Below are 26,405 nucleotides of genomic sequence, written 5' to 3' on the forward strand. Positions count from 1 at the left end.
GGTGCCTCCTGATGCAAATCTTAACCTTGCTTCCAATGTGGGTGCCCATGTGCCCAACACAGGTGATGTCCAGGACACCGTCAGAAATAAAGGAAAGGCCCGAAATAGGGTGCTATATCCATGGACTGTTCCTGGAAGGTGCTCGCTGGGACCCATTGGATTTCCAGCTGACTGAGTCACGGCCCAAAGAGCTGTATACAGAGATGGCTGTTATCTGGCTCTTGCCAGTAGCCAATCGAAAGATTGAAAACCAGGACTTCTACCTGTGCCCCATCTACAAGACTCTGACCCGTGCGGGTAAGGCAAACCAAGGCAGGCCCTCTATACTATAGGTGGAAGTCTAGTCAGTTTACATGGATACAGGTTAGCTGCTCAGGAAAGCTGATGGAGGTTTGGGCCAGTCCAGAGCCCAGTGCAAGTCAGTGTTTAGGGCCTTAATTCCTTGCCTGCTTGCCTGCCTCCTTAGTAATCTATTGTGTATCCTAGGAGCCTACGGGCCCCATCTTCCACCGGGGGCTCAGAGGAAGAACTGAGGCCAAAACCAGGGGCGAGTCAGTGCTGGGCTCAGCAGGGAATGAGACGGGTGGTAGCACTTCATCCTCAGGGCGTAACTCTAGGCAGGCCTGAGCCTTGATCCCATCAAGTCGCCATGGAGCCTTTTGGGCCCTGGTCCCTTCCTATTCCCAACTCAAGTCTGTCAAACTCACTGTTTATGTTTATGCTCTTCCCCCAATCCAGCCCTTCTCCAGTGGTGACAGGGTGACCTAACCGTCCCTCTTTCTTGCCTGCTTCAGGAACACTATCAACCACAGGCCACTCAACCAACTACGTCATTGCTGTGGAGATCCCCACCGACCAGCCTCAGCGACACTGGATAAAGCGTGGTGTGGCCCTCATCTGTGCCCTGGATTACTAGACCCTGTTAGAAGGGCCAAGGTCATTAAAAGTTTTCCAGAAAGTCCTGCTGTGCCTTGGCTGTGTACACGGCCCCATCTACAGGACCACTGTAGGGGGAAAGGGCTAGATATAACAGTCTCAGTAGAAAGGGAAAGGGGGTCAGAGGCAGCTCTGGCCTGCTGTACCTACCCAAATGCAGTAAGGGATGAGACATGCAACCTCTCAGGTCCCAGTGCCCCTCAAAGAAGAATTCACTAGGCAGATCTATAGGCAACCTTGCCTTGATCCAGGGCTCCAGAACTTTTTCAGGTTCAAAGCCATTAGATCTGGTGAAAGCCAAGCATTCTCACCTCAGTACACCTTATCCACAGCCCATCTGAAACATTCCCCTCAGTTTAGGCCCTGAATCCCATCCCAGGCCTACCATCACAACCAATCATTTCTGGCCCAGCAATACATACTGCATTGCTATCAACAGAGCTTTGGGCCAGAGACTAGTCTCTCATTCCACCACAGCCCAGCCTACAGACCTCAAGACAGCAAGCAGAGGATCATTTATTAGCACACTTTTATTCACTCACTTATCCAATATTTACAGAACTAGAGGGGTAAGATGGCTGCACCATCTCCCCCACAGTTACTATGTACAGATAAAGGGCCTGCTTGGATCACCTAAATCTAGCAGAGGGCACAGAGCTGTTTGGGGGCTGGAGCCTGAAGCATCGCTGTGCTTACTACCCCTTGTCATCAAGCCCTCTGGGAACACAGGCGTTCTAACTCATCTTGACCCTGTCCCCTACCCTGAGTACCTTGCAAGAGGCCAAGGAAGCTGGTACAGTAGGGAGAATTGAGTGGTACCAGCTTCGTTCAAGCAGCCCTGTCTCTGATATCCCTAAAAGGAGGGAGACATGGTAATACTGAGGGGCTGGGTAGAGGCTCCTCTGAGCCCCAGAGACAGAGATTAGGAGCCCAAGGTAGGCCCATAGCCAGGGCCACAACACTGAAGGCAAAGAGCCCCAGAGCCTTGCTTTGACAGCATTAGCAAGTCTGGATGGAAGTAGGAGTCTGCGTGCCACTGGGACAATTCAACACTTCTCTCCACTGTAGCTGTGGGACCCCGGTAGGCTGGGCGTCCCACTAGGACACCCCATGCCCATTCCAGCTCAGCAGCCAGGTCCCTGAGTTTGGCGCTCTCCCAAGAGGAATAAAGAGTAGGCCAAGCTTCCTCACAAGGACAGGCTAGTAGCTGGGGCTAGAGCACCAGGGCCAATGCCTTCTCAATTTCCCAGCTGGGACCCTGGTGTCATCCCCAGCAGGATGACAGCTGCTGGGAGAGAAAGCAGAGTCAGGAAGCTGGCCATAATACAGTGGCAAGAAGGGCAAGAGCCCAAAAGACAGACTTCTCCAATAGGCAAAATGTAAATCCTGCTGCCCAGGCAACAAGGCCAGGTCCTGCTGCTGCTCCATAGATGTTAGTGGAGGCCACAGCACCCTCCAGTTCCAACTGCTGCTTCCTGAGCATTATGGGGCTGACTTGCCCCTACCAGGCCACAGAGTATAATGCAGGACATACAGCTTATTCCCACTCCCAGGGCCTGAGCTCTGGCTGAACTATTCAGTAATACTAGGAAAAGAAGAGTGGGACAGGGAGGGGCCCTGGTGAAGGCCTTGCGGCAAGAGAGGCTGCAGAATCAGGGCCAGAGGTCCTCACTGGCGTTTGGCCTTGTAGGGGCGAGAGCGTTTCCGCCGGTCAGGCTTCCGCTGCTTGTGAAGCCGCCCAATGCTGACCCCTTGGCGGCGCCGCACCGAGATGTTCTGTTCCACTAGGTTGGCCAGCATACCTGTGTAGAGCAGAAACTCCTTAGTAGGTGTCTGGCTTCCAGGTTCCTTGTCTGACCAGCCTCAGAAGAATTCTTGGAGAGGTGTGCGTGAGGAGTTTGGGGGACATGACCCTCAGCAGGTAGGACGATGAAGACATTATAGGAACCCCCTCACCTTCCTGAGCCAGCATGGATATGAAGGTACAGATAAACTCATCATAGTTGTGGGTCCTCCGCTGGTCATCAATCTGTAGGAAAGAAGGCACATGAGGACACCAGAGCTCATCTTCTCAGAGTAACTGTCCTTGGGAGAGGGCAGAGAAACAGACAGTAGAGGGATCACCCACCTTGAACTTCTTCCTCTTCTCCACCTCCTCCTTGAGACAAGCCTCGTAGTTTGCAATCTCCGCTTCTACACACTTTAGTAGTGCTAGCAGCTCCTGCCAGAACCCAACGTTATATATCTTTGGGGTCTGACTAGCCCCAAAGCTCCATTACCAAAAAGCAGCTAGAAGCAAGGGTGAACAGCCATAGTCCATGGGGCTACTGAGGCCAACCAACCCAGAAAGGCTATCAGGCACCTGGCTCTAGCCACCAACTTTCACAACAAAATTCCAATCAAGAACCACCCAATACCAGCCAGATGTGGTGGCTCACGCCTTTAATCACGGCAAGCGGATCTCTATGAGTTCAAGGCCAGCCTGGTCTACAAATCAAGTTCCAGGACAGCAAGAGCTCCTACATAGAGAAATTCTGTCTCAAAAAACCAAAAAAGAACCCAATACCCAGGGAGTAAGGCCCTGGGTCTTTCCCTCTGCTAGGAAAAGAAAACTGAAAGAGAGACTCACCTTAGGTGAATACTTCTCTCCACTCAAGGGCTCACTGGACCTGTTCATCTCAGACTTGTCTCTGCTATCTGTGGCTTCCACATGCTCCTTCTCCTCTAGGCTGCTGGACCCCTGGTTGCCTTGGCTTGATCTGGTAAAAGGTGAGGAACCCTTTCCACCCTCTGGGAGAGGACATAAAAAGATGCATCAGAGTCCATGATACTTTGTCGTCACCTGGCCACCTCCCTCCCCTTCTCCTCGGGTGCACCAAGTGGTCAGTGAGGCAGCCCAAGGCCCACCTGTGAGTGCCAGGGGACTCAGTACACCATCTTCAGCAAGGTGCAACAGGCCTGTGCTAATGACAGGAGCCAGGTCACGGACAGCACGGTTGTAGCGCATGCAGTCAACACGCAGAATGCTGTCATCTTCTCCAAAAAGCACCTTGGAGATGTGAGAGGTGACAGGGCTGGAGGGCCGTGTTGGGTTGGCCGAGCGGATGGGTGAGCGCAAGGGTGAGTTGAAAGCACTGCCAATCTCAGAGGCTGTATCTGTGCTCTCATTGCTAGGGGTGGGTGAAGGCTGCGAGTGTGTGGGCACAGCCACAGCTGGACTCCCAGCCCCACTGCTAGTCTTGATGGACAGAGGAATTGACAGGTCTTTCTGAGACTCCTGGAGCTTCTCAGTTAAGACATTGATGGTGTTGGGCTGCAGCACTGACAGCTGCCCATCTGAAGAATTGCTCAACGATCCCGGCTTCCCTGTCCCCTTCCGCTTGTACCTGCGGGGTCCAATAAGAGGTAAAAAGAGGGAATGGGCCAGGTGACCACACCCAGGAGTATGGCTCAAATATATCCTCTTCTGCCCAAGCCAATCTGGAAGCTCCTTACACTTGGTCCAAGCAATCTGACCAGCGATGGCCCCCTAAGTGCCACAGTGTAGACAGGTGATCTCAGAGGACCCGCTCTACTCTAGCTACCTCACCTCTAGCCTTCCAGTGCTAGCCTCCAACCAAACTGCTGTCCTACTCAATGAATCATGGCTCCAACCTCTTCTCCCACCCAACTCCTGGAGGTCCCGCTGAAAGATCACCTAGCAAGACATGTCTTGATTCATGGTAAGATGCTTACCTCCCCCTAAACCCACAAGTTCCTGAAGACTTGGGGTTGGCCCCTCAGGCCAGTCCCCTCCAAAGCCTTGCAGTCTCTAAGTGTCTCATGTTCTCTGTCTGTGGAAATGCCTTCTCAGATTCAGGGTGGAATACTCAGAACAGGACCTGGGGCTCCCAAAGCTTTTCAGAGTTGGGACTGACCTGATGGCAGAGCTGGTGTTTTGCACATCCTCCTCCTCATCCTCATAGTCATCCTCATCATCAGAGTACTGTTGGGGTGGTCGGACCGGAACTCGGCTGCGACCCACACCTGCCGCCAGATCTTCTTCCTCCTAGGGCAGACAAGAACAGTAATGAGGAGGGCTACAGAATGGCATTGCAGCTAGGGAGGAAGGTAACCTGGCTCTCAGCTGTGCAAAGTGCTTCTGAAAGAAACAGAATGCCCTGCCACATGATTCTGTGTTACCAGGAGAAACCATCCCATACAGAACCAAAGAGTATGCCCAAATGTAAAGCCCCTAAAATGGCTTTAAAGCCAAAGGAGCTCTCTTGGCTACCTTAAGGGCATGTTATTGTGCTATGGTGGGGCCTAAGGGTATTAGAGGAGACTAGTCATCAATGCCCAAGCAGAGTCAAAGAATAACACTGAGGACCCAACACTGTGGCCTCTGCCAAGGTGCTTCCATCTTACCTGCATAGGGGATTTGGCATAATTGTGATTGTCTAGAAAGGCTGGCAGCCGCTGGACAATAGGAGCAGGGTTTGGGGGAACCCCATTGAGGCTCCCTGGAGGTTTCACCACCAGCTTAGATTTGCTGGGAGGACTGTGGGTCGGAACTTGTGGGCATGAACCAGCCACCTCCTCTGCACCATCTGAGACAAGGCAGAGTTTAGACAGGACATTCAGTTCGATCCTTAAGAAAAGCCTATAGTCTCCCCAATCCTACAGTTGTTGGGGGGGAGGGGGGACAAGAAAGGCAGCCTATAGAGAAAATAACAAGTGGGTGAGGGGTGGGCAATATATAGGGACAGGAGTCATGGTAGTCCCTTACAAATGTCGTTTAAGAAAAGCTCTCTCTACTGTCCCTTGGTGTTTCGAGAGGAAAGCTTCAGGTACTGGGATTTCAGACCTCCTGCTCAAGCCCATGCACCCCTGCCCAAGTACCTTCTAGAAGTGCTTGGGCCTCCCATGTCAAACTATCCTAGATGGCTGAGGCCTCAAGTACCTGTGTGAGTGCACTCAGAGGCCGCTGGGGCCCTGCCTGCCTCCAGCCCGATGGGGGACTTGCTGCTTGCTGGCTTGGTCTCCTCAGGCAGTTGTGACTCTTGAGATTTGTGGGTCTGAATCAGCTCCGGCTGTGTTACTCTAATCAGCTTAAAACAGAACTCAAAGCTTAGAGGAGAAGGGGTAGAACCAGGTTCCCACGTTAGACAGCTAAGGGCCCTGACCCTACTCATTCATTTATTTAATGGAAAATAAAAAGGCCAAACCACAGCTGCTTTTTAGAAGCTTCCTACCCTAAGTTTTGCCACCCTTACAAAGGAAGCAAAGGAAAGAAATGGTCAATTAAAACCTGGATCTATAAGACAGTGATTTGGGAATTAGAGATAGATGTTACAGTGTAGGAGAGATGGGGGTCGTTGGGTTGGCATGGCCAGGCAGGAGGCCCACCTACCTGCTGCAGGGCCTCCAGGACTGTTTGTCGGTTCACCTTCAATACATGTAGCCTGGCCTCATACTTGATCCTACGGTCAGGCACCACAGCCATCAGGTTGAAGCGGATGTCGTGGTATGGTTCCCTGCAGTCACAGTGACAGCCATCAGAGCAATCCCCACCCAAGCCCTACTGCCTGATTGAGGCAAGTATCTTGTAGTTGTAGGTACAGGCCTCACTCCAATAGGCAGGCAGCAGCCAGCCACACACCCAGAAATCTGAGCTGTACCTTTCCATGAACTACGAGGGGCCTGTCAGGAAGTGAGTCAGCACACCTGTGCTACCCAGGCCTCCCTGCTCCCCAAAGGCTTGCCCCTCCTTGAGCCTAGCCCAGAGCAGGCCACAGGCAACCCAGATAGGAAGGCAAGAAGTTAGAAGCCCAAGACCCAAGCCTGATCTTGCCAGATACTCCATGTGGTCTTACAATTTACAGATCATCTAGCTTCTCTTTCCCGCCCAAAGGAGACATAGTTCCAGAAGGACACAGGGCAATCTGAGGGTCCTTACCCTGCAGTAGCAAGGCCGATTCGTTCCATGATGACCCGTCGAGCTTTATCTGTCCACTCCTCATCCTCTCCCCAGGGCCCTAGGGGAGAACAAGATGAGGAGTCAGCTGGTGGGAACCCCTGAGATGGGGTGACCAGGGAAAAGAAGGAAAACAGATTAGTGTGGCTGAGCCAGGTCCACGCTGGTCACATAACTTGGTGCTACTGAGTCTCAAGAACCTAAGGGCCCTGAGACCCAGGTAACTAGAAGGAAGCACGACAAATCCAGCAGGCCCCTTCCACAGGAAGCCTACCATGATCAATAGGGTAGACTTTCAAGCCATCCAACTCAAAGAGCCGTCCTGTGATAGGTACATAGCTGACAAAGTGGAATGCCTCCATGGTCCGCACTGCACTGAGACCATTCTGCTTCTCAGGAAGGTGACGTGGTTCTGGCCTGGAAAAGGACAAAGTCAGAGACATCCTCCACCACCCTTATCCCATATCAGCAACCACAGCTCTCACCTACCTGGCATGGCTATTATGTGCCTTGGCCAGCTCAGGAGCATTGCCAATTGCATATCCTTTGCTCTAAGAAGAAAATAAGACTATGTAAGAACAGATTCTTTTTTTTTTTTTTTTTTTTTTGGTTTTTCGAGACAGGGTTTCTCTGTGTAGCTTTGCACCTTTCCTGGATCTCGCTCTGTAGACCAGGCTGGCCTCGAACTTACAGAGATCCGCCTGCCTCTGCCTCCTGAGTACTGGGATTAAAGGCATGCGCCACCACCGCCCGGGCAAGAACAGATTCTTAGGTGAGCCTCTGGGTAAGAGCAGAGTTCCAGGGAGCAGGCTTAGAGGCATTCCTGGAACCTCAAACTTTCCTACAGGGCTAGTGGTGGCAGATAAGAAGAGCACAGGACCTCCCAAAGGGATGGGCCATGCTGGCTTTGCACAGTAATCAGTGGCTACTGGGGAGCAACACAGCCTGCTACAAAAAGTCACAAGAGAAAAGGTTCGGACATCGGTGACTTAAGTCTCTTCCTTCTCTACTTCTATCATCTCCTTTCTTAAAACAGCGAAGCCTAAATCAACCACCTTCCACATTCTTTATGAATCAAATAGATGTTAATTATCATTTGAAAAAGAGAAGACCAAACAGTACCAAATATCATGTGGGAGCATTAACAACGGCTCTGAGGATCAGATGTGCCCAGCCAGCTGTGAGCCGTGATTTAAGGCAATGCAGCATACCTCTGGACTGAAGCCTTTGGTGAAGTCCTTCATACGACTCAGGGTGGGCCCCAGATCCACACTGCTGCAATTCAGAAGCACGCTCAGCAAGGCATGAGTGGCACAAGAGTTGGGAATCAGCTGTCAATCAAAAACAGTCACTCATATACCCTTCACATATCCTTTACCCCACGCTTCCCCAAGCCCATATTCACTGAGAAGACTGAAAAACAGGTCAACAGCCCTCACCAGTTCCTTTTGTCTGGCTCAGTCTTTACTCATGTAACACACATCAACTAAGTACCAAGAATCTAGGGACATGGAGAATATCCTGAGATACGACCCTACTCTAAAGGTATTCCCTTTAATGAGAGAGCTAGGTTCTGTCTGCCGTGGGTTCCTGCAACAACCTCTCTTGGGACCAGTCCAGCTCTTCTCCCTGCTTCCCCCACTGTCACTTTCCAGGCAAAACCACTAACAACCAAAAACAAAACGTAACATCCTGCCCTTCCAACAAGCTCAGAACTCAGCAGACCTGGTGGGCAAAGAACATGTTATTCACAATATCATCATCAATCACAGACGTATCATCCACCAATGTAGAAACCTTTCGGCGGGACCGGCGTTCTTCGATCCATTTGAACAGGAAGATAAATCCATAAACAGGCCTAGAGAAAGAAGAGGCATATGACAATCAGCACCCCCGTCTTTCTCTCCCTAATCTTCTGCACTCCCTAATCTTCTGCACTGGAGTGCTATTGCTCTGAGCCCGTCACTCTTACCAATACTGTATCCAACATGGCTCTGAGACCTCACACCCAGGAGCCTATCGCAGGCAATCAAGTGTGAGCTTGATACTCTGAAACCCCACTCAGCCTCATGAAGTCTAGGCAAGAGAAGAAGGAAATCTGGAACTGGTGGCCCAGGATGGAGCAAGGTGAAAACACAATATAAGGCCCAAAGTTCTGATGAGTAAGTATCAATTCTCACTTGTGGACCTCAGCCTCAAGCCCTAAAACTAGGGACACAAATGAACTCCTGAACCAGTCCCTTCATTTCCAGGAAATGAAAGCAGACTTCTTGGATCATTACTGTTAGCAGGTTCCTCTATTTCACAGATCACCAAAACAAGAACCTGAGTTTAGGTACCTGAAAGGGGCCTTGTCACACCAACCAATCAATAAAGGACAAGTCTTGTTTAGTTTTGTTGAAACAGGGCCTCACTATGTAGCTCAGGCTGGCCTCAAACTCAGATATGCCTGCCTCTGTCTTCCAAGCCCTGGGATTAAAGGGACATACCACCCCTCCTGGTCAGGACAAATTTTGTGTGGTGATGAAAGGTACAGCTCACGTGGTTATGTAATTAACGGATTGTACACTTACAAAAAAGGCACTGTGCAGCCAGAGGCTTCTCACTGCAAAACCAGAAAAGGCAGCTGAACTGTACTCCAAGAGTGGTTAGGGTTAAAAGGTGGACTACTACTTCCTAAGGGGAAACGCCGAGGCGAAGACTGGGAATAAAAAAAATAATAGTTCATCCGGCGGTGGTGGCGCACGCCTTTAATCCCAGCACTCAGGAGGCAGAGCCAGGCGGATCTCTGTGAGTTCGAGGCCAGCCTGGTCTACAGAGCGAGTTCCAGGAAAGGTGCAAAGCTACACAGAGAAACCCTGTCTCGAAAAAACAAAAAAACAAAAACAAAAACAAAACAAAACAAAAAAATAGTCCAAGGAGGGAATCCACAAAGAGTGAAGCTTTCTTAGGTGACATTTTATACAACTTGGGTCTTCTAACACTGCCTCCCTTGAAGGGGTACTATCCCCTGCCCTTCCCCAGCCCCCCGGAGGCAAGGGCCCAGCCACTCACCCCTGGCATTTACTCTGAAGATCGTAGATCTCCTCCACCTGCACCCCTTTGACACCTATGATCAGGAAAGAAGAAGTCGGCAGGGCAGCCCCCGCAGGCTCTGCAGCGAGAACTCAGGGAGCACCCCTTCACACACACACACACCCCAACAGGTCAGGGGCGGCTCTTACCGAAATCTTCCACCAGGAGGGTGAAGAGGCCTGGGTGGGACGACAAGAGGAGGAGGGATTGTCAGGCAGGCGCCTCCGGGACCCATCCGGCCTCCCCAGCCCCCGGCCCGCCGGGGCCCCTCCGTACCCGGGTCACTCTCCAGCTCCAGCCAGCCCTTATTCATCTTCCCACGGGGCGGCCCCTCAGCGCCATGTCCAGGCCCTGCCAACCCCGCGCCGCTCCCGATGGGAGCGCCCACCGCCCTCGGGGCTCCTCAGCCCCACACAGACAACGGGCCGCGTCGCGTCACTGGCCCGCGCCGGGGGTGGGGGGGTACGACGTCATCATCCCGCGACGACTCCGGCCCGGGGCCTGCCTTCCGCCCGCAGACCCGCAGAGAGGCGGGCTCGCGCAAGCGTGCGTGCGCGCGCTGAGGCGAGCATGCGCACGCGGGGAGGCTGGGTCGGGCGCGCGGGCGTTAGCGCGCGGCCGTTAGCGGTCCTCGTTTTAACGACTGTCCGCAACGCTGCGGTCTCCGGGGCCCGTCGAGTCCGCATGACCCAGCCCCCGTTAGCGCGCTCGCCTCCTTCGACGGCGCAGTCACCGCGCGGGGCGGCCGTCCGTGAAGTAGCTGCTACCACGGCTTGGGTCAACGAATAAAGCTCCCCGGACAGCGGCGCCCTCGGCGACAGCTGGGTGGGCAGCCCGGGCTGGGAGCGGTGACTTCCGTGAGGAGCGAGAGGTGGAAGCAACCTCCAGCCTGGCCCCGCACCGGCTGCCCGGCGGGCATGACCCGAGCCTGGTCTGGCATGCGCGGAATGCTGCTTGAGCCCCTCTTCTGGCTGTTACCTTCCGGGGACGGTTGTGGCCACACCGACACGTATTTTCCAAATAAATCGTTTATTCTGGCAGCGGCGGAGCCGAACACGTCACTATATTTTTAATTTTCTCAGCAAGCATTTACTCAACACTTTTATAACAGTGAAACAACTTGAAAACGTTTTCAGCAAGCATCCGCCTAGTTAGGAAGTCAAGGACTGAGCAACTTGCTTTTGCCACGTCCCGTCCTCGACTGTTTTGAAGACTGTCCCATCTTGTAACTGCCAGTGTGCACAGACTCCTACTCAAGTAACGTCGTGGTCCAGCGATGCAAAGGACTGAAGTCTCAAGGTTTATTTCTATTCTAACACGGTTGGGTTTAGCGCCAACAACTAGGAAGTGGTTAAAGTAGATCCCATAGGGAAATAGCAAGGTTAGAGCCACAACATCTCCCGTCTATCCATGTTTAGTAAGAAAACAGATGTCAGCTCTGTTAACTGCACCTCCTGTGCTGGGAAAACCTAGCCTGAAGTTTCCATGGCTTGTAGCAGCTAGTATTTATGTAGAATAGTTAGACGTTCGTGAAGATAATCATAATCCCCAGCCTTGATCTGAGGCTCTGGGTACTGAAGTGTATGTCTCTGGAGTGACCTCAGTATGTCACTGGACTCTCTTTAAGAAATGTTGCCCTTCTTCCCCTTACTAGACATAGCCCTTTGTAGGGTGACTCCCCCCACTTCCCTCATCCCAGTACACTTCTGGAGACTTTGTAATGACCAGTGAAACCTGGGTAACTTTGTAATCTGCTTACATGGGTAGCAGGAGTGGCATTTTACTTAGTTTACATCTAGACAAGGATGGGACAGGCCAAGCCTCAATGGCCCTCTGAGGCTGGTAAAAAGAAGAGCTAAGGGGGTGATCTTCATTGTTATTTCTCCCTCAACTAGATGGAGTTGTGGCTTTTAAGCTGCCAACTCTCTCAGATTCTTTTCGATAGGAAAGAGCTACCTTATCTAACTGGATAGAAAAGGCACCCACACTTGGGTACAGAAGGTCCATTTTTCTTGAGTGTTGTCCCCAGCACTTAGCAAAGAACCGTTTAACTAGGTCACTCAATGGTTCCAACATCTTACACTGCTGTGTGATGACTTTCTAACATGAGAGTTGATGTTAGCCTCTGAAACTTCAAGTCTCACCTTGGATCACTGATTCTGACCTGTGCCTCAGTCTCCTCAACTTGAAAATAAGGGTGATAAGTGTGTCTCAGTGTGTGGTAAGTGCCTAGAACAGTTCTTGGCACAATTGGGTTATTATTGGCCAGTACTGGCATGACTATTAGATATACCCCTTTTAGTGAATGAGTTGAAAAGTGCACTGCTGCTTTGATCTTGTAGAACTTGATAACCAAATGTAAAATTAAATTGCTAATCTACCTTGTTTATATTTATAGCTGGAAAAGCCTGTGTTGTCTTCATAATAGTACGAAAGAATTCTAGATAGGAAGGAAAGAAGGAAGCAAATGAAGACAATAAGAGAAAAGAAGGAACGCCCAAGATTGAGGTAGAGTAGGTGACCTGAAAGAGTTGGGAAGATACAGTGGCCATTGACACATGTTGCATTTTCTGCTCCCTTTGGCTAGGTAGGGCTAGACAGTATGAAAGCCAACACCTGTGCGACATGTCCCCAGTGGCACAGTGACAAGTGTGGGACTTTATTAGATAAATCTCTATCACACCTGTACTGCTTGATGACTGCAAGGCTGGAGGCAAATCATTTATGCCTCAATTTACTCAAAAATATGCATTATGATAGTATTGCCTTTGTAGAATGTTCTGCAGAGTTGTTGACCTAATTCATGATAAAGGAGCAAGTGTAGTGCCTAGCGCTGGGAACCAGCCAACGTCAGTGTCATTTCAGTGCACTCTGGGTAATTGGCAGAAGAAAGTAAAAGAAGGGTTACTCTTGAATTCATTCAGCACAGGCAGCACATGCACTGAGATGGTCCTAGCCTCAAATAATTCAGTGTGTTTTATACTTTAAAAATGAAATGTGAAAAGCCTTTAGAGAATTTGGTCTTTAATCAGATTACTGGTGGCATTTTAAGGGAAATTCAGAAGGCTTGTCGGTAGTGTCCTTACATTTTTTTCTCTTCTATAGAAAAACTGCCAGGACTAAGAAGGTAACCCAGAGGAAGCTATCTTCAGGTCCTGGTAAGAGAGATGAGGTGGTATTGAGTTGCTACTGCCAGCCATTAGCGGAGAAGGCCATGCCAGCGGGGCAGCCAACCTGCAGCTTTCACTGTCAACCCCACTTCTTTCCCAGTTCTCTTAGATTAAGATCCCAAAGACTTCAGTGTCTGTAGTTTCAAAGTTTCATAGCTGACGTTCAAGAAAGAATTTAATTAAAGCCAGATGAGAACAAAACAGTAAAAAGTGTTAGTCGCAGCCTACGCTGTCAATGTGACCAAAATTATATCAAGGCCTGATACCCAACAATAGTTAACTTTTATTCTTGCCAGAATTACCCTATTCCTGATAAGGATGCTTCCTGACTACAATGTTTTAGCTTGTTTCGTTTTTACATTAAGGTGATGCAAAAGTGCCGTGCATCAACAGAAACCACACTTCATATTTAGGGTTTTGATCTTTTCCCAAGCTAATGATAGCTAGTACAATATGCTCTTGCAGTGCTGGGCACTGGCAGCAAGGCACAGCTCCCAGTAAGCCACACAAGCATAATAGGAAACAACCAACTATTTGCGGTATACTGTGCTGCTAAGCTATGGTGTTCCCTAGGCTCCATGTAGTAAATGCACCTCCAACGTAGGAAGTTTCATGTGTGGAGAGTTTATCCGGCTAAAAGCCCTTTGTAAGTAAAGGAGCCTCGACTCTGCTGTTCCTAGACGGTGAGCTCCACTTTTCTATTCTCAGTGGTCAGCTTGAGCCAAGCCTTTGTTCTTAATGTTCACTCTTCCAGTTTGCCTGCTGTGCCTTCAAGAACCTGGCGATCCTGAAAAACTAGGAGACTTCCTTCAGAAAAACAGTCTTTATGTGCACTATTTCTGTCTTGTGAGTATAAGGCCCTCGCTGCTCTACGTGTCTTACAGCTTTTGCTAAACAGGCACTTCTGCATCTAGCCTCAAATTTACAGCTGCTTGTTTTTCCTTACAGTTTTTAATCTTTTAAAATCTATATTTTAGCCGGGTGGTGGTGGCGCACGCCTTTAATCCCAGCACTCGAGAGGCAGAGGCAAGCGGATCTCTGTGAGTTCGAGGCCAGCCTGGCTCAAAGCTACACAGAGAAACCCTGTCTCGAAAAACAAAAACAAAAACAAAAAAATCTATATTTTAAATAACAAATGACATAATCCTGACAGTATAAAACATAATAGCCCTCTTCCTTAAATCATATTCCTTCTTCCTCCCTGCCTCCGAGAAACAAATGTTCATTTAAATTTTCTTCCAGTTAATTTTCCCCAGTATACTTTTTTTAATGAATATAACCAGAATACTATAAAATGAACCAATCTTAAGTACAGTCGGATGAGTTTTTTAAAGATTTATTTATTTTTATTTTATGTATTTTACCTGTATATATGTCTGTGTACCATGTATGTGCAGTGCCTTCAGAGGCCAGAAGAGGGCATTAGACCCCTAGGAGTGGAATTACAGGCAGTTGTGAGCTACCATGTGGATAACTAGGACCCAAACCCTGGTCTTGCCCAAGAGCAGCCAGTGCTCTTAACTGCTGAGCCATATCTCCAGCCCTTTATTTTTGATAAATTGTATATCCCCATGTAATTACCATCCACACCAAAATAACTTTTTAGTCACCTCAGAAAATTCACCTCATGCCCTCTTCTAGTAAGTACCACCAGAGTTAATCACTAGAAGGATTATTTTTGCCTATTATTTTACTTGATATAAATTAAACTGTACAGTTTATGTTCTTTCTGTTAGGTCCCAACCCCAAAAGTGACAGTCTGGGCCCAGTTCAGGCTAGACTGTGACCAAATAAACAGAAGGATTGTTACTTAAAATCAGCATTCTTCAGAAACCTTGTAAAGTGAGTTTCTGTTTGTCAAGAAAAGCCATTTCTTCCCTTATCTGCTCGCCCCCACAGCCACCTACCAGCGGAAAGGGCATCTAGTTCCCTATTAACTGGAGCAAGCCTCCAGCAGATCAAAGCCCCATGCTAGTTCGCAGGCTCTTCAACTAACTCACCTTCTTCTCTCCAAAACACAACTCCTATTACTGACTAGTCTCTGTCTATCACACAAGAGATAGCCATGCGGCAGGTTCATATTTCCAGTAAACATTCCTTTGCACCCATCAAGTGGTCTTGCTCGGTTGTTTCACTGCACCCCTGCTTACATCTAGTGCAGGAACAAGGGAAGAAACATTGGGCCCCATCCTAAAGGGGCTCTGCCTCTTGTAACCACACTGTTGATTTGGCCCTCCTGGGTGCACATCATTTGCTTCTTCTGACTCCTGCCACCTACCAAATTTGACTACAAACCTCTCCAGCATTTTTCTCTCCTCCACTACTCTATTCACTTATCTTTCAGGTAAGTGTCCTCTCCAAGCTGCCTGCTCTGTCTCTGGCTCACTGGAGCTCAATACAAAAGTCATACTAGTGTGCCAGGCAAGCCTCCCTACACCCTCCAGTGCTCCCCATCAATGTGGACAAGGGACGCCTGTCCACTGATCCTGGGCATCTCTCTGACAAGTCTCGATCCCCTGGGGATGCTTTCAGTTTGAGATTCTGTCGGTCCTGTGGCACTTACCCCTTCCCTCCCTGTGTCTCTATTCCCATGCTACTGGAATCCTCTCTCTGGCGAGATTGCCAAGTCCTACGTCTTTTCCTGAGTCTCTTGCCTCTCCTCCTCCTATTGCCCCTATAAATTCTTTCCTGCCACTCTCCTAAGGATGTCTCCCTTTCTACGTGGTTGGCCTTTCTCCCTGTCTTTAGTTTGCCTGCCAGATCCTGAACTAACCATGGAGTCTTACTAGATTTATCAGCTCCTCTCTCCTGACTCTTCTAAGCTTTTCCCTCCTCAAACTCAGAAGTTTCATTAAGCCTGGCTTATATCGGGTGCTGAAATGATTTTTCCCCAGCAATGCTTGAACATGGTAAAGTTATCTTTTCAACAGTTGGTGGAAATTTGATTTGTTTTGTTTTTGGTGGACTTTTGTGAATAAAGCTGCTAAGAACATTCATGTACAAGTTTTTTGTGACATGTGTTCTTTCTCTTGGGCAGATGCCTAGGAGTGGGATTACTGATTACATGTAAGTATACATGTGTGAAGTTGCCAAGTCATCTTTCCAAAGTTGTTGTACCAGTTTACACACTCATTGGCAACTTATGAGAGTTGCAACTGACCGTTTTGTTACCAAAAGTTGTTATTGTCAGTCTTTTTTGTCTCAGCCTTCCTACTAGATGCTCCTGGCATTTTACTGTGCTCTTAATTTGTGCTTCTTTGAGGAATAAAGACGTTGAGCTTTTCGTGTGCTTATTCACATATTTTCTTTTGAATCTGTTTGAATATTTTTGTCCAATTAAAAGAAACTGGATTATAAGCCAGGCACGGTGGTGGCACACACATTTAATCCCAGCACTTGGGTGGCAGAGGCAGATGGATCTCTGTGAGTTTGAGGCCAGCCTGGGCTACAGAGTGAGTTCCAAGACAGCTGAATCTACACAGAAAAACCCTGTCTCAAAAAAAGAAGGAAGAGGAAGAAGAAGAAAAGAAACTGAATTCTATTGTCTTACTGGATTGTAAGAATTATTTCTATATTCTGGATATAAATTCTTTTCATGTATGTATATAATATTTCTAATAATATCTTTTGAAAATTTTTTTTAAATTTTCATGTATCAGTTTTTCTTTTATGGCTAGCATTTTTGTGTGTCCTAAATGGTACTTAAATACCACTGAAGTACCTACATGCCTTTATCAAAATCAACTGGCCATGCATGTATTACACCATTAGTCTCGAGGTGTCTATTTATATACTAGCACTCCACTGTCTTGATTCTTGGGGTTTTATAGTGTCTTAAAACTAAATATGGTCAATTATACAGTCTTTTGGGTATCAATTCCTTTATCTTTTGTTGTTTTTGTTTTTTCAAGACAGTGTTTCTCTGTGTAACCCTGACTGCCCTGGAACTCTCTATAGACCAGGCTACCCTGAAACTCAGAGATCCACCTGCCTCTGTTTCCTGAGTACTGTAATTAAAGGCATGCCTCACCACCAGTGGCTCAATTCCTTTCTGTAGTTTGGGTTTGGTTTTTTTTGGTTTTTTTTTTTTTTTTTTTTTTTTTTTTTACTCTTTGGGGGCCCACCACCCAGCTCCCAAATTAAATGAACAGAAACTTATTCTTACTTATGAATGCCTGGCCTTAACTTGACTTGTTTCTAGCCAGCTTTTCTAACTTAAATTATCCTGTTTCTCTTTAACTACATTTTGCCTTTGGGTTTTTTTAACCTGTCTTATTCTATATATCTTCCTTTACTCTTACTCCATGGGTAGCTGTGTAGCTGGGTGACTGGCCCCTAGCATCCTCCTCTCCTTCTTTTTTGGCTTCTTGCTCTTCACTCCTGAGCCTAGATTTCTCCTCCTATTTATTCTCTCTGCCTGGCAGCCCTGCCTGTTTCTCTCTCCTGCCTTGCTATTGGCCGGTCAGCTCTTTATTAGACCAATCAGGTGTCTTAGACAGGCACAGTAACACAGCTTCACAGAGTTGAACAAATGCAACATAAAAGAATGCAACACATCTTTGCATCATTAAACAAATGTTCTACAGCATAAATGAATGTAACACATCTTAAACTAATTTCCATAACACCTTTTAATTTTTTTCCATACTGTTCTGCAGAATGAAAGGGTGGTATTGTGAATCTTTGTTAAATGTTTTTCTAAAGATTTTGTTGCTGAATTACAGAAATGCAATTATTTTGTATATTGATTTTGTACTCTATAATTTTGTTAAATTCACATACCAATTCAACAAAATTTATTTATTTATTTGGGATTCTCTGGTTGTATATATAGTCAGTATCATGTGTAACTGAAGACAGTTCTGCTTCTTTTCCAAATGTTGTCCTTTCTTTAAAGATAGGGTCTCATGTAGCCCAGGCTGGCCTTAAACTCATCCTGTAGTTTGAGTATGACCTTGAACTTCCTTTCTTCTTGTGTGTTGGGGGAGGGAGTGTACGTATGTACAGATTCATGTAGGCGTGCTTGTGTGTTCAGTTGTGTGCGTACATGTGTGCATGTGGAGATGAGGTTGACATCAGCTGTCCTCTGTTTCCATCTTTGTTCAGACAGGATCCTGGAGCTCACCAGTCTGGCAAGAATACCTGACCATCCAGCTCCAGGGACCCTGCTGTCTCTGCCTCCTTAGTGCCAGCAGTCCAAGCACACATCACCATCCCCAGCATCAGGTCCTCATGCTGGTGCAGCAAGGCTTTACTGACTAAGCCATCTCTCCAGGCCAGACTCTGAACTCCCAAGTGTTGAGATTACAGGCATTTGCCACAAGCTCAGTTTGTTTATTTGAAAAATCACTTTATATGTATGAGTGTTTTGCCTACATGAGCATGCCTGGTGCCTGAGGAAGTCAGAAGAGTGGGTTCGAGCCCCTAGAACTGGAGTTATAAAAGGTTGTGAGCCGACAGGCAGTAGTGGCACACGCATTTAATCCCAGCACTTGGGAGGCAGAGCCAGGTGGATCTCTGTGAGTTCGAGTCCAGCCTGGGCTACCGAGTAAGTTCCATGAAAGGCGCAAAGCTACATAGAGAAACTCTGTCTCGAAAAAACAAAAAAATAAAAAAAAGGCTGTGAGCCACCATGTGGATTATGTGGATTCCTGCCCAGTATTTTTGTTTTGTTTTTGATTTTTTGAGACAGTGTTTCTCTGTGTAGCTTTGGAACCTGTCCTGGAACTCGCTCTGTAGAACTCACAGAGATCCACCTGCCTCTGCCTCCCGAGTGCTGGAATTAAAGGCATGGGCCACCCTCGCCCAACCCCCTGTACAGTTTCTAATGTTGGCCAAAGATTGAACTCAGGACCCCATACCTGCTAGGCAGGTACTCTACCAGCTGAGCTCATCTCCAGCCCCCAGTTTTTGCCTTTTATTTCTTCTTGCCTTTTTAACTGGCTAGGGCCTTCAATCCAATGTTCAATAGAAGTAGTGTAAATAATTATCGATGTCTTTCTCACAGCATTGGGACAGCATCTAGTTTTTCATCATTATAAATACATTAGCTTTAAACTTTCACAGATGTTTTGTCAGATTGAAATTCTCTTATTCCTAGTTTGCTGAGGATATCACAAATGTGTATTGAGTTTTGGAAATGTTTTTGGCGTCTACTGATGTGATCTTGATTTTTCTCTTTTTATGGTTTGTTATACCAACTGGATTATCTAAAGTCAAACTAATCTTGCATTCCTGGTACAGGCACTTCTTGGTCATGCTATAATTATTCTTTGAATATGGGGCTGGGCTCAACTTACTAATCTTTTCCCTTTTTTATATCTATCATGAGAAAAATTGATTTGTGATTTTCCTTTCTTGTAAGTCCTGCTAGGTGTTAGGGCTTGGTTAATTCTGGTGCATTAATAAGCATATACATTTTAACATAAACATATACAATGTTTTGTAGAGTTTTCTTTCCATCTCATGTATTTTGGAGATCTCTTCATATACAACATAAAAACCTAGTTTTTAAGTAGCTGACTGGTGTCTCATAGTATGGATGTTCCCAAAATATTAAACTCCTGTTAAAGAGTATTTAGACTGGGCATGATGGTGCACACTTATAATCTCAGCACTTGGGAGGCAGAGGCAGATGATTTTGAGTTCAGAGTCAGCCTGGGTTATATAAGACTGTCTCAAAAAAATAAGTAGATATCAAAAATTTTAAAAGGATGAGATGGAGAGATGGCTCATCATTTAAGAGCACTAGGTACTCTTACAGAGGACCTGGATTCAATTCCCAGCACCCACGTGGCAGCTCATAACTGTAACTCCAGTTCCAGAGGACCCGACAGACACATGCAGGCAAAACACCAATGCACATGAAATAAAAATAAATCATTAAAAAAAAAACGTTGGCATGGTGGCACATATCTTTAGTCCCAGCACTTGGGAGGCAGAGGCAGGTGGATCTTCATGAGTTTGAGACCAGCCTGATCTACAAAGCAAATTCCAGGACAGCCAGGGCTACACTGAGAAACCTTGTCTCAAAAAAAAATTTTAATAACATTTGAATTGTTTCTGTTCTTTATTGATTTTTTTGTTGTTGTTTGTAGAAATAGCACAGGCTTGGTGGGGTGGTGGTGGTGCACACCTTTAATCCCAGCACTTGGGAGGCAGAGGCAGGTGGATCTAAGTGAGTTCAAGGCCAGCCTGGTCTACAAAGCGAGTTCCAGCACAGCCAGGACTGTTACACAGAGAAACCCTGTCTTGAAAGAAAAGAAAGGAAGAAATAGCACATGCTCATTGTAAAAAAACATGACTAGTATTTTGAAATATAACTAAAACAAAAATCACTCATGATAAAGCCTTGAGATAGTGATAAAATGTGTGAAATGTTTTAAGCATCATTAGGAACCTATAGCTATAATCCAAGTCATCTAACATAGGATCATCTCTCTATAATGTTAAAGCAGGATTAAATGATGGACTTGGAAGACTGAGGCAGGAGTATCACAAGTTCAAGACCAGCCTGGACTACACAGACTGTCTCAAAAATAAATATTGGGGCTAGAGAAATGGCTCGGTGTAAGAGTATTCACTGCTCTTCCAAAGGGCCAGCGTTTGGTTCCTAGAGTCCTCAAGGCATTTCACAAACATCTGGAACTCCAGTTCTAGTGACTCTGACCTCCTCTTCCGATCTCCTTATGGACTGCACACACACATACATGAAGACAAACACTCATACACACTAAAAAATCTTTTAAAAAATCGCCGGGCGGTGGTGGCGCACGCCTTTAATCCCAGCACTCGGGAGGCAGAGCCAGGCGGATCTCTGTGAGTTCGAGGCCAGCCTGGTCTCCAAAGCGAGTTCCAGGAAAGGTGCAAAGCTACACAGAGAAACCCTGTCTCGAAAAACAAAACAAAACAAAACAAAAAAATATATATATATATAACCTAAGCTCCCATTACACATTTTATAACCACTGCAAGAAGCCCAATATCCTAATACTTTTGAAATAGTCTTAAGATGAGCAGCATGTCCCAATGAATTTAATAGAACCATATAGCTTTTTTTTTCTTAATTACCCATTGAATCATCTTTGAACACTTTTAAAGAAACATCTCTTTAAAATATGTTTTTAAAAGTGCAACTCGGCCAGGCGGTGGTGGCACACACCTTTAATCCCAGCACTCGGGAGGCAGAGCCAGGCGGATCTCCGTGAGTTCGAGGCCAGCCTGGGCTACAGAGTGAGTTCCAGGAAAGGCGCAAAGCTACACAGAGAAACCCTGTCTCGAAAAAAAAAGAGTAAAAGTGCAACTCCTAACCGTTTCTTATTAATGCAGAATGGCCATTAAAGGAGACTTTAAAATCCCATTTACCTTCCTATAATACTCTGAGAAAAATTCTAAAAAACCCTGTACTAAAGGGAAATACAGCAAAAGGGGTAAGAGCTCAGGTTCTATAGGGCCGGCTTTGTAGTTCCTTGCCATGTGGTTCCAGCCATGTCACTTGCCACATTTATACTTCAGTGGCCTCTGTGAAACGAAAGCCACAATAGCTTCTGTTTTTTTTTTTTTTTTTTTTTTTTTTTGGTTTTTTTTTTTTTTTTTTTTCGAGACAGGGTTTCTCTGTGTAGCTTTGCGCCTTTTCCTGGAACTCACTCGGTAGCCCAGGCTGGCCTCGAACTCACAGAGATCCGCCTGGCTCTGCCTCCCGAGTGCTGGGATTAAAGGCGTGCGCCACCACCGCCCGGCTAGCTTCTGTTTTTATAAGCATGAAGTGAGTCCATCAGGAGAGCATGTCCCCAGTGTTCACATAATGCAGGAGCAAATGCGGGGCAGACTAGCACTGCACAAAGGCACTGGTTCTGCAGCTCAGTGGCCTCTAACAAGTTATGTTTCTCCTCATTGGGTTGTCCAAAGAGCTAATAATTAGAAAGTGCTGGAGTATCCAATACATACCATTATATCAGACTTCATTAAATAGATTGTCTGTATATGCAAATATGTTCCACCAAGCTCCATTTCTTAGTCATCGTTACCCCACTGTACTGTGTCACTGACAAACAGCCTGGTTCTGCTGCTCCCCTAGATCCTATCTAGCAAGTTGCCTCAGAAGGGCCAACCCAAGAAAGGTCTCCATGGATTTATGCCTGAAGACATCAAAAAGGAGGCAGCCCGGGCTTCTAAGAAGGTTAGAATTTCCTGAAATGGGGACCTTGGGGTAGGCCTCTTCTCATACATGTTTCAGAATTCGTCTGTCTGTCTGTCTGTCTCTGGGAGACAAACCCAGGGCCAGGGTATGATAAGCAAGCCCTCTACCACTGAGCTACACCCCTAGCCCAAGACCTTGTCTTAGGTCCCATCTCTTCTGGAATGTTTCCTCAGCAAAGAGGGGATGCAGCACCCTGAGAAAATAAAATGCAGCACTTCTTGAAGTTCAGTTCTAGGGTGCCCTGGACCACTGAGGGAAAGGGAATAGCTGTTGCTTCCCAGAATTTCCAGTCATAGAAGAACCACAACCTCTGTTTGTCTTTCTCGGGTCACAAAACATTGTCTGGAATCTCTCATTTGCAGATCTGCTTTGTGTGCAAGCAAAAGGGAGCTGCTATCAAATGCCAGAACGAGCAGTGTGTCAAAAACTTCCATCTTCCCTGTGGCCAAGAAAGGGGTTGCCTTTCACAGTTTTTTGGAGAGTACAAGTGAGTGTGGAAGGAGGGTTGGGTTGCCTTTCTGTAACCTACTGTTTAGACACCCCTGAAATCAGGACCCAGTTCTCATGAGACTGTGTGCATTCTCCAACAAATCTGTCCCTCCACTTAATGATGGGAAACAGTGTCTTGACTTGGAAGTTTCACAGGAGTTTCTTCTTGCTTCCTGTCCCCTCCTTAAATTACAAACAGCTGGGGTTCTTAGACAGCTGTTCATAACTAAATAGGGCTTTCAATAATGGAAAGCTATGGAGACAGTCCTCGAGCTTTGCTTAGTGTATAAGCAGCCATGAGAAGTCATGTAATGGTTCTTCACCTGCTTTTCTGAGGGGTATAGCTATTCACTGGGCACCAAGCCAATAATTGATTGCCCTTGCTAGGTCAGGCAGCTGGGAATCTGCATCAGTGACAAGCCAGAAACCCAGTCTGTTTACCCACCACAGATCATTTTGTGGGAAACATCGCCCAACACAGGACATCCAGCAGGAGGGTCTGGAGGAGGAAAGCTGCGTCTTGTGTTGCGAAGACTTATCCCGAATAAGTGTTGAGAATATCCGGGGCCCATGTTGTAATCAAGCTGTCTACCACCGCAGGTGTATCCAGGTGGGCTCTCCCTGCTCTGGGGAGGGAGGGGGGCCTTCCATGATTGCTCTGGCTCTGTGCTTGGAACCAAGGCAACCTGGGAATGCTCAGGCATGTCTAAGCTTCAGAACTACACACTGCAGGCCTGTAAACAGGAACTGCTTCCGGGTCAGTGAGGGAATAGTCAACTCAGTCTCTGGTTATCCTTGGCCTAGAGTCTCATTTATAGTAAGATTTAGACTAGGCAAAATCATCAGGATTGCCAAAAACAAATGGGTATTTCCAAGAATGATTCAGAGCTCAAAATCAGCCTCACTACCAAGATGAAAGAAAAGGGAATGTATCCAAATACCTGACCCCTGCTGAGTCAGCACCGCCAAGCCCCACAGCCAGAGATGACAACTGAGGCACTCCCGGCAGCTCTTCAAAAGCATTCTGGGCACAGGCCTGACACCTGGTGGCAGCCCCCATCTGAGTACGCCCAAACTGCCTTTCCTGAACTCCCCTGCGGTGAGGGTGGGAGTGGGCAGGTGGCCTGACCGGTTTCACAAATACCGCCTTCTCTTACAGAAATATGCCCACACATCAGCCAAGCACTTCTTCAAGTGCCCCCAGTGTAACAACCGAGAAGAGTTTCCCCAGGAGATGCTGAGAATGGGGATTCACATTCCAGACAGGTAGTGCGTGGCAGGAGCTGAGCCAGGGAGTGGGTTGTTTGGATTTCTAGACAGGAGGTGAATGTGAGGATAGTTCAGAGATTGGCAGCCACTGAGGCGCTGATGTACCATGAAGTGAGGAGAGTGCTTTTCAATCATCCAAGAAAAGGGAGAGGGAAGTGGGCAGAAGGCCTTTTCCTGAAAAGGTGCTTTAAAACCTAACAGATGTCTGGGGATGGGGAGTTTGTACTCCAGGGTGGAACTAAGGAACCCCCATGTTCCACGCCAGTGCATTAGTCCTCTTCTCGCAGCCAGACTGCTTGCCCAGTCTTGTTGGCAGTGCTCAGGCAGCCTTTGAACTCCTGCTGTGTGTAGCTTGGATTCTTCCTAGTAAACAAAGGTTCACCAGCAGACTGTGTATCCCCTAACAACTGCCTTCTTTTCTTCCTGCAGAGATGCTGCCTGGGAACTGGAGCCAGGGGCTTTCTCAGAGCTGTATCAGCGCTATCAACATTGTGATGCCCCCATCTGTCTGTACGAACAAGGCAGGGACAGCTTCGAGGATGAAGGGTAGGAAGAAGCTCCTGGGCAGCGCCATCTCAGAAAGCAGGAAGTCTGCTCTTGTCTACAACCCTCTGGATGAGCCCAGTTGCCAAGTCCCACTTTTGACCAGCCCCTGACTGATTCATGCACAAATGGGCAGGTCTCCTCTGCAGGGTCTGCTGTTTGTGCCCACTGAAGAGACATTCAGGGTCAGTTCCTTTCCAGATTCATCCTGCTGGGTGATGTGCCCACCTGTCGCCTCTTAGAATCAACTCAGCATCCCAGAGCCACAGGGTGTAGTAAATGTGTATAGTAAAATTAAATTAAAATAAAATGCCCTTGGGGTTGGAGAGATAGCTTAGTGGTTAAGATCACCAACTGCCCTTCCAAAAGACCCATGCCCTATTCTTAACATCCACATGGCAGCTCCCAGCTGTCTACAACTCCAGTCCCAGGGACTCTGACACCTTCTTTGGCCTCCACAGATATTGTATGCACATGGCACATATACATGCATGCAGGCAAAACACCAATACACATAAAAAAAAATTCCCAGGAAGTTCTCCTCATGACTGAGGTTGGATGGTAGGTAACATTCAAAAGTGACAGTTGGTGTCCTGATTGGCCCTACATCTCTCCATGGCTCTTCCATAGGCGGTGGCGCCTCATTCTGTGTGCTACATGTGGATCCCATGGAACCCACCGAGACTGCTCCTCTCTTAGACCTAACAGCAAGAAATGGGAGTGTAATGAGTGTTCACTTGCTTCAACCATGGGTAAGGTTTGAAGGATGGTCTGGTATAAGAACTGAGATGGGAGCTAGGAGGTGGTGGCAGTGCATGCCTTTAATCCCAGTACTAGGGAGACAAAGCGGCCTAGGTAGATCTCTGAGTTCAAGGCCAGCCTGGTCTACAGAGTGAGTTCCAGGACAGCCAGGGCTACACAGAGAAACCCTGTCTCAAGAAACCAAAGAACTGGGATGGGGATGGGGACTTGTCATGCCTGGGAATGGGGAAAGCATGTCACAGAAGGGAGCTTTGACCGGGCACTATAGCTTTGAAAGCTGCTGGTGAGGGTTTAAAGACCTGTCCACAGGAGAAACTGAGGGCTGAGTTTACCTTCTCTTCTCTACCTTTCTTTCCCCACAGATTACATATCTGAAGACTTGGGTGACATCCCCTGATGTAGCAATACCTTCCATTCCCAGGAGCATCACTTCAGGGCCACCAACCTGGAAGAGAATCCAGACTCTTCCTGGACTGCGTGGCTACGCCCTTCCCTACTAGAAAAGCCTGAGTCCTCTGGCGGCCGAAGAAGGCGCTCCTGGAGATCCAAAGGAGACAGAATCTCTAAGGGCTGCAAAAAACCCAAGTAACAGCTTCAGAGGAGCTGCTGCTGCCAGAGACAGTGGTTTGGAGAGGTAGCATTTGAAAGCTTGAGACAAAAGGGGCCAGCAGTGAGGCTAGCAGCCAAGTGAGGTCTGGGGAGGCCGAGAGTAGAACTGAGTCTCCACGCCAACAGCTGAGTGTAAGGGCTCCTCTGCTCTTTCTCCTCACTCCTTTTCCTCTCTCACCAAGATTCTTCCACTCCAGATGGTTCTCATGGGCCTCTTCCTGCTTCAGCCATTTGTTATCTACAAATAAAGTTGTCTCTCCAGTGGTGGCTCCTTAGGAATTTTCTCTATCTAGTACACTAAGGAATCTGGAGGGTAGAGTGAAGGTATAAGAGAACTCAGCCTTCTGATCCCCAAAATGAGTCACTACACTATTGAACATAGAGCATAGATGTGTTC

The 26,405-nt window shown here is 47.5% G+C and overlaps 3 protein-coding genes across 4 annotated transcripts in view; 2 read left to right on the plus strand and 1 right to left on the minus strand.

Moving 5' to 3' along the window:
- Nucleotides 1-961, plus strand: part of Dnah1 (dynein axonemal heavy chain 1) — a 65,964-nt gene extending 65,003 nt beyond the window's left edge. The window contains 2 exon segments of the mRNA XM_052733658.1: nucleotides 63-297; nucleotides 795-961. Of these exon segments, the coding sequence (XP_052589618.1) occupies nucleotides 63-297; nucleotides 795-916 (357 nt within the window). The 3' untranslated portion in view covers nucleotides 917-961.
- Nucleotides 962-1,448: 487 nt separating this feature from the next.
- Bap1 (BRCA1 associated protein 1) lies at nucleotides 1,449-10,406 on the minus strand. Its single transcript, XM_052733659.1, has 17 exons — nucleotides 10,244-10,406; nucleotides 10,117-10,146; nucleotides 9,947-10,001; nucleotides 8,618-8,750; nucleotides 8,104-8,223; nucleotides 7,382-7,443; nucleotides 7,167-7,309; nucleotides 6,875-6,953; nucleotides 6,329-6,452; nucleotides 5,879-6,026; nucleotides 5,344-5,525; nucleotides 4,854-4,984; nucleotides 3,844-4,322; nucleotides 3,566-3,726; nucleotides 3,065-3,157; nucleotides 2,893-2,965; nucleotides 1,449-2,738 (listed from the first exon to the last, which is right to left on the minus strand). Exons 1-17 carry the CDS (start codon nucleotides 10,278-10,280, stop codon nucleotides 2,605-2,607), a joined length of 2,184 nt encoding a protein of 727 aa, XP_052589619.1. The 5' UTR covers nucleotides 10,281-10,406; the 3' UTR covers nucleotides 1,449-2,604.
- Nucleotides 10,407-10,511: 105 nt separating this feature from the next.
- On the plus strand, nucleotides 10,512-26,269 carry Phf7 (PHD finger protein 7). 2 transcript variants are annotated; one of them, XM_052733660.1, is made up of 10 exons: nucleotides 10,512-11,266; nucleotides 13,073-13,125; nucleotides 13,892-13,983; nucleotides 22,214-22,315; nucleotides 22,699-22,823; nucleotides 23,213-23,435; nucleotides 23,985-24,091; nucleotides 24,524-24,640; nucleotides 25,268-25,389; nucleotides 25,762-26,269. In XM_052733660.1, the coding sequence occupies exons 1-10, from the start codon at nucleotides 11,244-11,246 to the stop codon at nucleotides 25,794-25,796; spliced, it is 999 nt and encodes a 332-aa protein (XP_052589620.1). In that variant the 5' UTR covers nucleotides 10,512-11,243; the 3' UTR covers nucleotides 25,797-26,269. The 2 variants fall into 2 exon arrangements, 1 of the variants encoding a protein (XP_052589620.1); XR_008217154.1 differs by lacking the exon at nucleotides 25,762-26,269 and having other exon boundaries at nucleotides 24,524-24,822; nucleotides 25,268-25,380.
- Nucleotides 26,270-26,405: the final 136 nt, after the last annotated feature.

This window comes from Peromyscus californicus, unplaced genomic scaffold (assembly GCF_007827085.1).
Source record: "Peromyscus californicus insignis strain IS unplaced genomic scaffold, ASM782708v3 Scaffold_12__1_contigs__length_115047231, whole genome shotgun sequence".
NCBI lineage: Eukaryota > Metazoa > Chordata > Mammalia > Rodentia > Cricetidae > Peromyscus > Peromyscus californicus.

Coding starts and splice junctions, on each gene's coding strand:
- Bap1 (XM_052733659.1), bottom strand. CDS start 10,280: ATGAATAAGGGCTGGCTGGAGCTGGAGAGTGACCCGG. Junction 8,224..8,617: donor ACATGTTCTTTGCCCACCAG/GTCTGCTGAGTT, acceptor TTTGATTGACAG/CTGATTCCCAACTCTTGTGC. Junction 6,027..6,328: donor TCCTGGAGGCCCTGCAGCAG/GTAGGTGGGCCT, acceptor TTCTGTTTTAAG/CTGATTAGAGTAACACAGCC.
- Phf7 (XM_052733660.1), top strand. CDS start 11,244: ATGCAAAGGACTGAAGTCTCAAG. Junction 13,126..13,891: donor GAAGCTATCTTCAGGTCCTG/GTAAGAGAGATG, acceptor TCACTCTTCCAG/TTTGCCTGCTGTGCCTTCAA. Junction 13,984..22,213: donor ATGTGCACTATTTCTGTCTT/GTGAGTATAAGG, acceptor CTGCTCCCCTAG/ATCCTATCTAGCAAGTTGCC.